The following is a 15,120-nucleotide window of genomic DNA, read 5'->3' as shown; positions in this document are numbered from 1 at the left end:
AACCTCGCATTTTCAACCCAGTCACCAGAATAAATGTTGGCATTGTACATTCCTGCAGACCTCAGATATGTTATCATATGGCGGTTATGTGTCAACAACACTGATTAACCAGGTTATGTTTAGGCACAAGAAACACTTGGTTATTGTTTCTTAAAGATCATGTTATGGCGTAAAATGCCCATCTGGGGGCAGAATTCCCGAGAGGAAATGTGCCAATGTTTATTTTATTTTGTTTATTTATTAGGATCCCCATTAGCCATCACTCCGTTGTGGGAGTAATGGCTATTCTTCCTGGGGTCCTCACACAGGACACAATTATATACATAGCAAAAACATACAGAATAACAACAATCTAGAATCATATATGATAATTACAAGGAAAAAAACTACAATATTAAATTCAATAGTTTACCACAATGTGGACTACTAATTGGAAGAAATTGTTAAAAACAGTTTTTAAAGTTTTGCAAACACACCAAATCAATATTTAGGCTTATGAAACAGAAAAAAAACAAAAACTAACAAACAAAACAAAACAAGAAACCAAGAAGTCAGATATTATACACTCACCTTTCTAAAATCATCTTTTTCAGTTTGTTTTTAAAACTACTTGTGCTTTCCAGTGATAAGAGCTCAAGTGGAAGTCTGTTCCACTCTGCAACAGCTCTGTACATAACTGTTCTTCTAAGTGTGTTGGTTCTCGGCAGAGGTAATGTGAATCTGTGGTTTATTGCTTGTCTTGTCTCATGGTTATGTCTGTTATTGGTTGGCACTAGTTGTAAATATAAGCAGTTAGGTTTACCAACAGTATATATATTCTTTACAAACAGAATAAGACTGCGTGTCAGTCTGTCTTTTACCATTAGCCACGATAGTCTGTCATGCATTTCTAACACATTCTCCTTTATGGAGCACTGAAGTGCAAGGCGAGCTGCTCTATTTTGAGTTAACTGGAGTTTGACATTTCTTTTTGTGATGCACAAGACCAGACTGTTGGACAATAGTCCAGATGTGAAAGGACTAGAGACTGAGTTACAATTTTTAAAGATGACTCATCTAAGAGACTAGCACTTTTTTAATGATGGAAATTCCCCTACTCATCCTCGTGACTATACTGCCAATATGAGATGTCCATGACAGTGTTTCGTCTATAGTAACCCCGAGCAGTTTAGTCTCCCTGACCTGTTCAATATCAGTACCATTTAGGGAGAGAGATAGTTTGTGATCCGACCTAAAGGCATATTTAGAGCCAAGCATTAGACATTTGGTTTTAGAAACATTTAATTTCAATTTGTTTTCATTAACCCATTCTGAAACCATCATAATTTCCTTTTGAAGTGTATTATTGACCTGTTCAGAGCTTAAGCCTGGTGCAAACATGATGGTATCATCAGCATAAATCACCATGCTCGCATTCTCTAACATATAAGGAATATCATTTACGGAAATGGAGTAAAGGAGCGGTCCTAGGCAGCTGCCCTGGGGAATACCACATTCAAGTGTAATTAAATTTGATATTGAGCCATTAAAAACAACAACACATTGCTGCCTGTCTGACAGATAACTTCTTAGTAACTCTATGGCAGTATTTCTGAAACCATAGGCCCTCAGTTTCTTGATTAATAGGTCATGGTCTATAATATTGAACGCAGCACTAAAATCCAAAAGTACTGCACCTACCACATCCTTTTTATCAATATGTTGTAACCAACAGTCTGTTAAAGATGTTAAGGTAGTTGTTGTTGAGTGGCCCACTCTATACGCATGCTGGAAGTCTGTATTTAAGCTAAAATCATCAAAAAATACTGTTGGATCTGCTTATAGATAATGCCTTCAAAAAGTTTACCGATAACAGGTAATAGTAATGTCTCAGTAAAAAACAAAAAAACAACAGGTTGCTAAAAACACCCACATTTGGTGGCTAAAGTTGTGGGAAACAGCAATGACTCATTGAAAAAATAAAAAAAACATTGTCATATAGTACGTCACTTTAGAACAGTGCCAGCCCGTGGCATCGGCAGCATAGGCGAATGCTAAGGGCGCCGTCATCCACAGGGGGCGACACATGTGCTCCTTACACTTTACCTGCTTTCTGGGGGAGATGGGCAGAGTTATCTGACATCACATTAACCCCGAAACTTGCTGTATCGTTATGTCAAATGACAAAAGCTCTCTAGTGCCCACTAAGCCACCACTACACCACTGAGAAGAGTGGATGTGGAGAGAAAGAACATGAACTCAGCAGAAGGAGAGCTTGTTAAGGTAGCTGTTAGCATTTAGCTGTTAGCTGTTAGCAGCTAGTTCTCATTTCCTCTAAGCGACTGATGGACACAATAAACAGCTCACAATTTACATTGTGAGGCGTTCACCCTCTGTTCAGTGAAAATGAGTACTGGGTGAAGGTAAATTATGTTCTCATGGTATGTTCACTGTAATCTGTTAAAAATTAGCTTTTGGGGAGAGCTTTGAATAAATCAGCTGTTTGAAGGAGAAATGTGTCGATGTTTTCACAGCACTATAAAATAGATATCAGAGAGGAAACTATGATGGATCATATGTAGTAGAAAGGCTCTTTGTTTATTTTATAAAGATGTTTTTCATGTGAAAGAAGGTTATGTTAAAGGTTGTTTCATAAATCAATCAAAGGTGTGAAGTGTAATGAAGCACCAGTTTTTTACAGTGTAGATTTCTGTGTTTCCCTGGAAACAAAAGAATAAATAACGACATACAAAGAAACACCAATATAAAAACATTGAGATCGGATTTTGGCCAAATTGTTATTTAAACAATGATACCGGTATTGGCCCAGAATTTCAGAATCGGTGCAACACTAGTTTAATTAGAGAGTACATTTTATTATTATCTTACAATGTCATATATTATTTTAATTTATTCTTCTGAACAAGTTAATTTGTTCATTTTATCATAGCACACATACAGCATGTTACTGAGAGCAAATTAGCACATATTTTTATTGTTAGCTCAGTTGTGTTTATTTGTATTTTGGTAATAAACGAGCAGGACTTTGTTGAGCTTGTTGGGGGAGAGGGAGCTCGCCCAGGCCACCAAATGTGCCAGGACCACCACTGCTTGAGAAACTCTGATATGAATGTAAATGTATCTGTGATTTGCAGAAACGTTCAGTGCCAGCAGTTTCTTCTGCAGCTGAGCTGAATCAAACTGGATGTTTTGTAAATGCAGCTCAGTCGGACTGAATGAAAGACAATTGTTCGGGGTGTAATTCATCAGTTTCACAAGGTCACATGAAGACTTGAGTTCCTCGCACCTCTCCACAGGGACTGCAACTCCTAATTGTGCGATATCGAGCAGCTCAGGGTCGCATTAACTCAACAGAGATGTTTCAAATGAAAACGACCTTCCTGCAGATGATGAGGGACGGACAAATTGTCTGTTTGTTAACCCGTCTTAATGCAGATGGATTGTTTGCAGAGACACTCAGAAATTAGTGAGAGGTTAGTTTGCGCTGCAGGACGCTCTCTTTCAGATGGAGATCGATTGTTGGAGCAACGAGCCGACCCTTTGCTGGAGTTGAGCGGCATTCTAATAACCATCAGTCCAAATTAAGATGTTACTGCCACCATTTCAGATGCTTCCTCTCCGTATCGCTATGGAGACGGAGCTCTAAGTGGGGTTATAAGGATATCGTGATTGGTGGCTGCTCATCAGTGCAGTCAGCTATTCTGCCTTGATGTCTTCTTTGCTCTTGTGCTCCCTTTCCTCCTCTCCTCCCCTGTTTTTTAATTCTGTCTTTGGCCTCCTGGGCCCCTTTTTTTCTGTCTTCACTCTGCCTGTCTGTGTTTAATGTTCTCCCTCTGTATCTTCCTCTCCTCCAGCTTCACACAATCCCCTTCTGTGTCACTCCGATCTCTCTTCCGCTCCCTCTGAACCTTGTACCTTTTTCTTTTTTTACCCATCGTTCACCCTCTCTTCTCTCCGTCTCTTTTTCTCGCTGTCTCAGATGGGAGTCTGTATTCTGCAATGTCGTCGGTGGCGGGTCACGCCGGCTCCATCCGCCGTACGTTTGGCTCCCAGAAACTCCTGAAGACGGAGAACATTTGGCTGCTGAGTGAGTAGGAGGAGGGGAGTCAGGTTTAGACTAATGAATATGGAGATGGTGGGTGGTACTCTCTGTAAATCACCCACTATCATTCCCATGGTAAAAACAACACGTAGGCGTATTCACTGTCACTGTGTGTATGCTTTGGGTCACGTTATTTACAGCAGTGAAACACATATCCACTGAGAGCAGTCTCTCCTGCTGAACGACACTTTAATATTAGCATAAAGAGGTGATAATATTGTTTGACCCTCGAGGTATCTTGAAGGTAAATTGGAAATAAAGTGACGATATCTCAGTGGACACATTTAAATCTCTTCATCAGATCCACAGTTTGCTGGCGCAGCCATAATCCCGTCCTCCATGAAGTACAAAGAGGAGATCTACTTCTTCTTCAGTGAGATCAACAAGACAGCCAGAGTGGACGAGGAGCCTTACAGGGCTCGCATCGGCCGAATCTGCACGGTAAAAATCCCACTTTTATGCCCGTGTTTGGGGAGATGTAAACAAAGCCAGCTCTTGGTTCCTTTCAGCTTCTCATCATGTTGCTTAAAGCTCTTGAGCTGTGAGCAGACAGTCAAAGAACGCTTTGCCCCTCTCAGTCTGAATAATCTGGAGATTTTGTGTGAATGCTGAGAGGAAACCGCTGATTTTGAGGACTGAACTTTTGACTAAAGGATCGAACACTTCAAAGTTTGAACAAATCCAAAATGTGCTAAAGTGCAGTGTAGTAAAAGGTGACGCAGTGCTGCTGTCTCAGACTTTATTTTCTTCCGTCTACATTTTCCAAACTTGTTCCTGTAAACTGACACAGAATATTAAACTGTAGGCTTCAGAAATGTTCTGTATGATGTGGAGGTGCTGCAGCATGGCTGTGGGTACAAATCTGACAGCATGCTGCCTCTCTTAACACTTTCCAATCAGCGATGTCGGAGCAGGTGTTTCCCAATCAGCCGTCAAATGTGGAACACCTGCTGCCCCGTGTCAGTCAGGACTTCCACTCTGAATTCATCCTGAAAATGAATCCAAGATTGAGACACACAAAACAAAATGATATCAAATCATACAAGCAAAAAAATAGTTGTGTGATGATTATTATCTCTCAGATATTTGTCGAGTTTCTTCTTTTGCTAATTAAAGGAACATTCCAACATTTTATTTGACACTTTTTAACTTCTCTGCATCAGAACTATCTTTTTGTCTCAGTGCATCAACATGTTCATTTAGCTTTACGTAGGTGGTTTTTATTAAACTTGGCCACACATATCTTGGACCGGTCTGTGTACCAAGTCCTCAGAGATTAAACAAGCAACATGTTAGTTTCCCAAAATGTCAGAGTATTTGTACGAGGGAGGGAAGGGGACCCGCGGTGTCCCGGGTGAGGGGTCAGCGTCACATCCTGGCAGGCGACACAAAGTGAAATAGCGAATCAATCTGGCACCCCGGCTGCCCTCTTATGACTTTGTTGTCACAGTCCTTTAATGTTGTTTCCAGGTGGATGAAGGGGGCATCAAAACCCTGCTGGTAGACTCGTGGACCACCTTCATGAAGGCGCGGGTGATGTGTGGTGCAGGAAACACTCAGCAGCAGTACAACAACATGAAGCAGGCGGTGGTGCTGACAGCGCAGGACATGAGGGACGGAGTCCTGTACGGCCTGTTCTCCAACGCATGGTGAGCTGGATCATGTAACACGTCACGGTCAGGGAGAATTACACTGTGAATATTTAATGTTTATGCTATTTCAGGAGTGTGAGGATATGAAACAAAGACAGCGCCAAAAAGCTTTGTTGTGTTTTATGAAGTCTGACTCACTGGATGTGGACTGTGGCATTCTGTCCACTATCTGTGTGTTACCGTTTTCAAAACCCCCCTCACTATGGGAAACAACAACAAACTCCAAGCAACAACCTACACACTGGAGATTTGGATCGTGCAACACGTCATGCCGGCTTTGTTCTTTCAGTAAGTTGTTGTAGATCTTTACAACAACTTGTGAACGCACCTCACAGGACTCTCATGACCAGTGTGGATGTGTTTTCTGACTTGGCCAGTCGGAGTTGATGTGTAACATCTTGGCAGTGGCATGCGCCAGTAACTTGAATGTACCAATCCGTTTCACTTCACATGAGCTTCCGTGATATCATCGTGATAAAGTTCTGCTAGAGCCCCAAACAGCCAGCAAACAGTCTGTGGTTGTAACGGGTCCATTGAGCTCCTTCAGAGCTGAAGTATAGTCAGGATTCACCTCTAGGATGCAGATTATTAAAGGATGTTTGTCTTATTTTATCAGTTGAAAAGTTGAATCACAGTGACACTGAGCACGGTTACATGCGCACAATAATCAGATAACTGGGAATAATCAGGTAATGGTAAAAATCCGATTTGACACGTTTACGTGCACTTCAATAATCTGATCAACAGAAAACCTGGTTTACATGATTCAGTCCTTCAGTTGGATTTCTCCTCAAGTACATGACATAAATCTCAAACTTCCTGTTACAGTAGTTATTCATATCCTTGAAAAACCTTGAAAAGTACGCAAGTCATATATTTGCAAAATAAAGCACTCATCATGCTGACAGCTTATATTCTTACTGTACTGTTTGTTTTTATCATTAACAAATACATGTGAGAGCATTCTAATGTGTAGTTTATCAATGTGGAGCCAGTTTTACATACTTTGGGTAGATTCGGAGTAAGAGTACTGCAAAGAGCAATATACAAGTGTATTGTGTATAAACTTGTCACACAAAGTGCATAACATATAAGTAAGATAAAATAAAAGTGACAATTTAAACACTGAGAATATAAAAATATATTATTTTATGTAAAATCTTTATCTGAAAGGAAACAAAAGCTGTCAGATTAACGTAGTGGAGTAGAAAGTACAATATTTCCCTCTAAAATGTAGTGGAGTGGGAGTATAAAATAGCAAAACCCGAAAGAAACCAGATTAAAGGGTATACATGCACCGAATAATCTGACTATTGGGGAAAAAGCTAGGTGTGTTTATCTGATTTCTCATAATCAGATAATGGCTTTTATCTGATAAAGCCTATCGGATTATGCTGTTTACATGACCACTTGAATAATCAGGTAACTCCAGAAATCAGATAATGATCGGTTTATTAGTGTGCATGTAAACGCGCTCAATGTTACAGGTTACTAGAATTTTCTTTTGCGGAGAATTATGATAAACTTTATTTATAGAACTTTTAACAAGGTTACAAAGTGTTTTTCAGAAAAACGGCAGATAAAAACAAAAACAGCAATAAAGCAACAATAAAATAAAAAGCAAACAACACAGTGATCATAAAATACATGAACACTGGGGAATAAAGTAAAGTTTAAAAAGTTGAATTAAAATGGCCGTGGAGGGGCGATATAAACCTGACAACATATTAAATCCTGTAAAAGAAAGTGATTTAAAAGATGCAAATGATGTAGCGTGCCTGATCTCAATAAGCAGAGCGTCCCACAGTTTGGAGGCTCTGACAGCAAAGGCCCGCCCATGTTTGGTCACGAGCTGAGATCGGGGAACAACCAGCAGAGTCACATCCACTGATCGAAGGGAACATCCAGGCATGCAGGGGGTTAATAAATCCTTGAGGCAATTTGGAGAAAGGCCATTTAATGCTTTAAAACTGATCATTAAAATTTTTAAATTAGTGCAGCCAGTGTAAATTGACTAGCACAGGGGAAATGTGTTCAAATTTCATAGTGCCAGTTAAAACACAGGCAGCAGCACTATGTACCATTCGCAGTCAGTGAAGGGAGCTGTGGCTGATACCAGCGTGCGTTCCAGTAATCCAGGTGAGAAAACATAAAAGCATGTATGACCTTATCTAAAACAAAAAAAAGGTCTGATTTTAGAGATCTTTTTGAGTTGAAAGAAGCATGACTGAACGTTTTTATTTGAGCATTAGGAACAAAGAGATATATGAAATATGAAGCCAAGATTTTTTAGCAGTCTGCTTCATGTATTCAGTGAGGAAACGGAGTTCGCTGTGAAGCAGGCTGGTGGAGTTTGTTGGACCTATGACCACAATCTCTGTTTTCTTACTGTTAAATTAAGAAAACCAGTGACATCCAGTATCAGATTTCACAGACAAAGAGGTTATCTAATGAGTTACTTGACTGGAGGGGGACGTACAGTGGTATGTCATCTGCATAACAATGGTGGGAGACACCATGATTCTGAATAATCTGGCTGACAGGGAGCATATAAATGGAAACGAACAGTGGGCCAAGAATGGACCCTTGAGGAACCTCGTAATTAAAATGAGCCACAGAGGAGCTGGTGTTTCCTATGACAATGGAGAAGGTTCTATTTGACAGGTAGAAACGTAGCAGCTGTAGCTGTTCCCTTTAAACCAACCCAGGTTTTCAGACGGTCCAGGAGAACAGGAAAGTGATTAATTGTATCAAATGCAGCACTTAAATCTAAAAGCACCAGGATGAAGCAGTCACTCTCTCAGCAGTTAAAAATATGTTGTTGCAAACCATGACAGGGGCTGTCTCTAAGTAATGGTGGCCTCTAAGAACCTGACCGAAAACTGCTAACATGTTATTGTTATTCATAAGAGAGATGAACTGGGTTGAAATGAGTCATTTTAATAACAGGGCTCACCTCTCCACATGCAAATGTTTCAACAGAACAAGTTCCCCTCAACACTATTTTGCAAGAGCATCACTGCAACATCCTGAGCTTAGCACCGCACAAGACAACTGTGAGTGGTTTGAAGAAGTACGACAACCCAGAGCGTTTCTTCTCCTACAGCAGGAAGAGTCTGCTTCCAGACCTTTCTCTGGCACTGACACAGCTCTGTGGAGGGAGGTCAGGCTACATGAGACTATGGTAATGAAGCTGGAATTATGTTTCTCGAAAGATATAATCATATACGTCTCTGTGAAACAACACAGAGAAGGGTGTTATGGGTAACCACAGGCTGCAGAGGAGTCACTGTACTGATTACTTGCTTTAACTCCTGAACTGAAGATGAAAAAGATAAACGTGCTACGTACAGATATAAAAAGTATAAAAGCCAAGCCAGCGACCTCTGTGCACCTTCACTCAGGTGCAGCACAGAGAAACATAATTAGTTCCATGTTCCTGTTTGATGCTGAGGCAACTTACTAACAAGCTCTATAATTTCTGAGTAATAAAATCCTCCTTGTCACATTTAGTTTTTTTTTTGGAATTATAGTTGTTCAAAACAAGCCAGCGATGGGTCAGCGTTACACAGAGAACATGGTGTATAATTGGTCAATGTGTTGATGAAGAGTCAGCCTTACTTTTCCCCTTAAACATTTATAGCAATACTTGAATATGAATTATTCACAGGAGGACCCGTTTAACATTAAAGGACTTAAAGCTGTCAGGAGGTGTGGAGCTGGTGGACCTGAGCGCAGGCAGCAGAAACTCAATGAGATCACACTAAGCTGAAGCAGGCAAACAGCAATCTCAAAATCACACAACCAAATCAAGGATCCAACAAAGCCTGAACTGAAAACCAGGACTTAAATACACACTAGTGTGATGAGGGGAGGAGGTGCAGGTGGAGAAACAGGCGGAGAAGCTCAGGTGAAGGGAATCAGGTGATTAGACAGAAGAGCAGGCAGAGAGCTGACTGACTAAACTCTGGAGCAGGGAGGGACTGACGAGGCTGATGAAGAGCAGCTGTGTAGACGGGCAAACGAGGGAGCACAGGAGGAGACAAACACAGGATATAAAAACCAAGAAAACAAAATCAAACACCCTCAAAAGTGTTAAAGCACCAGGACACATTGGACTGTAACATTAAGCGCCCAAAGTAATTCAGTAGCTACCAGGCTAATTTGAATATTTTAATATGTGTCTGCAGGTGAAATTTGATTTGATGTCATCTGGCATCACATGTCAGCACATCACTCACACAACACACTGACTGCCTGTGAACATTATGGAAGTGAAACTGTTCTTCATTTATCTTTTACATAAAAGACTTCTGGACATTTAAAGTCAGGCAGAGAAACACTTCAGTCCTGTGGTGATTCTGATTTTGTTATTTTAGATTTAGTCTTGAGATGAAAATGCTTCTTAGTTTAAGTCACATTTTAGTCATCTTTAGTCTTCATAGTTTTAGTCGACAAAAATTCAGAAAATTTCAGTCATTATGCTATCTATGATTTTTCTCTTTAAACTAATCCAGTGAGGTTAATTCATGTCTCATAAATCAGACTCAAGGTGACAGGTTGTATAAAATAATGTGTGTGTCATGTCTCCAGCAGTGTGTGACAGGTTTAAGGGCTGATTTACGAGCACACACTTACTGATCATCATTTGAAAAGCTCAACATCTCTCTATTTATGCTCTCAACAAATAACTAATGTGAGCCAACTAGGATTTGTCCCCAGGTTCATTGTAAACTCTGACTTATCCATGTGACTGTTAAGAAGCAGAAACATAACTTGTTTCTTCATGTGCAACATGTTAGTCTGGAGGTTTAAACTGGTGTCCTCTCACAGAGTTGGTGATTCAAACTAAACTTTCATCTCTGTCAGAGAAAACTGATCTGAGTTCAGACTGTTTACTTACAGCACAGCTACACTCACAGATAACTGAGCCTCCTACCTGCCTGTCAAACACCATCAACCCACAAACCTTCTCCAGTCCGGACTGAGTGGAGTCCTGCGGGGTGAAGCTGTGAAGGCTGCGAGCGGAGCTAGCTGCTAACAGCCACCGCTGCAACTAACAAACTCCACAAATCCATTCAGCAGCTCCACCATCCACAGTCAGACACACACGGCTGATTATTTACTGCTGAATTACAGCTCACAACTTGCACCAACCCAAACATCCTGGTGCAGACTATTTACTGGAGTTTATCTGAAGATAATTACAGGCACGGCTGTTCGAGACTTTCAATGTCCGACAGTCCACCACCAACATTTTGTCTCATCATTGAAAATGAAAAATAGATTTCATCTCACTTGTTTATTTTCATGATCTATCTCAGCTTGTCATTTGTTTTGACATTGTAGTGCAGATGTAGTTGTGTAGTGCAGCTCAAGGACGGCAGAGCATAATGTGAATATAATAAGCTAACATGACAAAAGCTGAGGATGTCTAATTGTTGTATTAGTAGCTAAATTCAAATGAGAAAGGAGGAGAGCAAACACAATCCAGGGTTCAGTGTGAACTTGACAGGCAGACTTTATATTGACTTAGTGTATATTCAGAGAATCTGTTTGATCTGACAGAACATGAAAATCATACAATGAAACAAACTCATGAAACAATAAAGAAAAACAAAGCTAAAGAATAACAGTAACTGACACTCATCCACCCACACACACAGCACCCACAGACACACACACACAGGAGTACACAGACACATACACACACAGTAGTACACATCAACGCACAGCAGCAGCACCCACAGACACGCTACAGTACACATCACACAGCATTACACACACACACAGCAGCAGCACCCACTCACACACAAGTTTCACATGATTTAGAAAAAAGTGTCTGTGTTAGTTTCTGTAAACAGTTTTTTTTTCTGTGGGAATAAAAATCTGCCAAATAATTCTTCAAAGTTTGAGAGTGGTCGTTCATCTGATGAAACAAGAACAGAACACAGTGTGGTGTCACTCTCTGCAGCATGGCGCTAAAAAACAAATTAAAATTGTTCACAAATGTCCTGATCACAGTCTCCGTCCTGTTCCATGTATTATTTGCTCATTTTTAATTTGTCATTACAAAATACAAGGCAACACTGCAGCTACAGAATCATATTTTGGCAAATTCATATTTCTGTATTCTGTTCACTGCAATAGAAAAAAAACATGGAAATGCAGGACGGAATAAAATAAAATTAATCTGCACCATTTTAATTTGTCTTGATGATAATTTACAGTCTGAACATAAATTTAATAAGTTGATATACTGAAATAGAGAAAGCTTAAAGCTCATTTTATTCACAGTTTCAGTTCTGGACTCAATTCAAACAAACAAACAATATTTTGGTCACGTCTGTCTTTGCGTGAAACGTCTTTTAGTTTCTGACACCTCACAGAGGAGATAACTTTGCACACTCTGACGTCACAGGCCAAAAACTGTTTACATCAACACTAAAACAATGTTTGTGAACATTTCCAGCCTGGATGGATTTAGGTCCATTTTCAGTGACGTTAACTCAGTTTCAGGACAAAAAGCACACAGACAAAGTTCCATCTCACATGTAGACTCGGCCTGATGGGACCAGTGCACCACAGCAAGTTAGTGATGATAGATATTTACTGTTCTGGGTACGGCTGTGAGTTTCTGCAGCTGCATGTCCCTCATAAGCGCACACTCGCTTTTTTTGTAGATGTAATTACTCTTGTCTCTGCCTTTGTCCAGGGGCAGAACAGTGATCTGTGCCTACTCCATCAAAGATATTGACCAGGCTTTCTCCACATCCAAACTGAAGGGCTACAGCAGTCCATTCATCGGCAGTCGCCCCGGGATGGTGAGATTTCTCTCCCTTTTCCTTTTTGTCTCTCTAATCTGAGAAAAACAGCATCAAGATAAAAATGTGCAATTGCATGAGTCAGCCTTTATTTCAGAGGTGAAAAGATTGAAGTGCTATTTTTGAAAGGCACAAGTTAATAAAAGAGAAGCAATTTCAAACTCTTTGTCCAAGGGCATTTTGTTTATTCAAGAGCCCGGCCTGCTCTCAATCGATTACATCACTTCTCCTCTCAGTGTGTCCGCAAAAACTCGACAGCAGGAGGTCACAACGACATCAAAAACCTCGGGGTGATCAGATACCACCCAGAAATCGAGGACGTGATCCGGCCCGTCGGTGTGGCGCCGCTCGACCTGCCCACAGATGACCAGATCACACACACTGTGGCCGACATCGTCCTGGCCGTCAACGATGAGCACTACAGCGTCCTGTACCTCGGAACAGGTATGTGTGTGCATGTATATGTGTGTGTGTGTGTTAAAGCTTCAGCTGGTCGTTATGGAGCAACAGCGCCCTCTTTCTGCTTTGTGCTTGAATGCTGTTGGACAGATTCCATGTTCATACTGAGAAATTCTTTGCTGTGACCTTGAGTTTTTTTTCAACTTGCTTCACGTTGTCTTCACTCCAGACCGTCTCTGCTGGCATCACAAACTGGCCAGAATAAAAACACAGGCAGCTGAAGCTGACCAGTCACAGTTGAGGCGTCTCTGTAGCCGCTGCTATGTAGTTACGTTTCTGACGAATCTTTCTCTGAGGTATCAGACCGCTGCGAAAGGTTTCTTTAAGCTGCACCTTGTAAACTCAATAATCTAAACTGCAGTGGTGCGGGGGTTGGTTAAGATAGATGGAAAGTTTCTATTTTTTCAGATTATCTTTTGTTAAAATACAAACATGCATCCGTCATTATGTTCTTGTTCTTTCATTACAGCATGACGTGGGCAGATTTTAAAAATCATATTTAAAAAAAATCAAAATTGTTTTCAGTAAACTTCACAGTATTCTTTACAGCAGCTCCCCAGGTGTGATCATTTTCATGTTGTTTTACTGCAGCATTTTTTAAAGCAGCTGTGCGGAACTTTACATTTTCGTTGATTATAGTGCCCCCCTTTGGTCGAAGCGGTATGACACCCACAGCCTGGTGTCGTAAAATCTCGACTGCAACCGGCAATTACCGCATGCATTTGTTTTGGAGAGCGAGAGGAAAATCATAAATGTTCTGGTGTAGCTCTGAATTTCTTATAAACTGAGGACAACTGCCTGCTGTATATTTGTGTTCATGGTCACAGTCACAGATAATTTTGTGGCGTTTGTTGTAACGTTACTAGACAAAAGCGGTTCACATCAGCTAACGTTACATTTAGCTTGCTTATAACTTCCATGTCGTCATATATTGAAGTGAAACAACGTCTAACAAGTTGCGGTATATTCTCTAAATAAAAACAAAAATTACATACCTGTCGATTAGGAAAAGGGCCAACTCGGGATCAGTTTTAAAACCTTTCAAATCTCTCAGCTCTCTCCACTTGGTGAATGCCCGACCGAGGTTTACACGCGTTTGGGCTCGAGCCCTATCACTGTCCCGTTTAGCCTTCTTCTGTTCTTTTTCTTTTAGATGGTGCTCCTTCTTTATCCGCCATGACATCGAAAGTACAACCAAGTCCTTATAGATACATCTGGTAAAACTGTTATGTGTTCAGCAATGCCCGTTGCGTACCGCTTACTCGAAGAACACTCTCTGTAAACACGGCTCTTCTTCTTCTCTCAATTTATTGGCGGATCGCAAACAACTTCCAGGTGCATACCACCACCTACTGTACAAGAGACTACTCCCTACTACATGTCATTTAGCCTGTTTCTTAAATCCTACTCGTAAACACGGCTCCTTCTTCTTCTGTGGTTTAATGGCTGCGGGCCGCTGCGGGTGTGCAGACTTAACTTCCGGTGCCGTATTCTGGTTTGCTGACCCGAGCCAGGCTACGCTAAATAGCCATATAGAGAAAGGCTTTATTTGTCGCTGTTGGGTTCAAATAAATATGCAGATCTTCAAGGGGGGGTGATACGAACTAGGGACAGTTTTATGAATGGTAAAAAGTTCCGCACAGCTGCTTTAATAAGTAAATGATAAAGTCATACTCAGTATTCTTACATTTGACCAGTGAACCGTTTACATGTCCAAAATAATTTATGTCATTTGCTCATACAGTAAAAAGCTATTCAGTGTTTGGGTCGATGTCAGCAGTGCACCTGTTAAAGCTCCAGGGTGTCAGATTCAGGGGGGTTTCGTGGTGTCTTGCAGTGACGACTGCAGATTGCAACCAGCTGAAACTTCTCCTGGTTAGAATTCCTCCAGTGTTCATAGTTCAGGAGGTTTTTAGCAGGAGCTGAATTATCCACAGAGGTGTCTCCCTCTCCAAAACAAGCCGGTAAAAACACCACATGAAGCAGTTTCACGTTACATATCAGTGTTTTCCTGAAGCTGTTTGTTGCAGATGGGCTGCTGACTACGGTGGCCAACCCAAGAAATGCAAAATCCTGAATGGTC

At 40.9% G+C, this 15,120-nt stretch overlaps 1 protein-coding gene across 1 annotated transcript in view; it reads left to right on the top strand.

The window, feature by feature from the left end:
- The window catches only part of si:ch211-113g11.6 (uncharacterized protein LOC559008 homolog), a 68,305-nt gene that overhangs the window by 28,886 nt on the left and 24,299 nt on the right, over positions 1–15,120 (top strand). Inside the window, exons 7-11 of the mRNA XM_050046008.1 lie at positions 3,980–4,087; positions 4,404–4,543; positions 5,573–5,751; positions 12,470–12,578; positions 12,815–13,022. Of these exons, the coding sequence (XP_049901965.1) occupies positions 3,980–4,087; positions 4,404–4,543; positions 5,573–5,751; positions 12,470–12,578; positions 12,815–13,022 (744 nt within the window). The remainder of the gene's footprint in view (positions 1–3,979; positions 4,088–4,403; positions 4,544–5,572; positions 5,752–12,469; positions 12,579–12,814; positions 13,023–15,120) is intronic.

Source organism: Epinephelus moara, chromosome 6 (assembly GCF_006386435.1).
Source record: "Epinephelus moara isolate mb chromosome 6, YSFRI_EMoa_1.0, whole genome shotgun sequence".
Taxonomy (NCBI): Eukaryota; Metazoa; Chordata; class Actinopteri; order Perciformes; family Serranidae; genus Epinephelus; species Epinephelus moara.
Note: the sequence above shows the minus strand (reverse complement) of the source record. Positions and strands in the feature narration are given on the sequence as shown.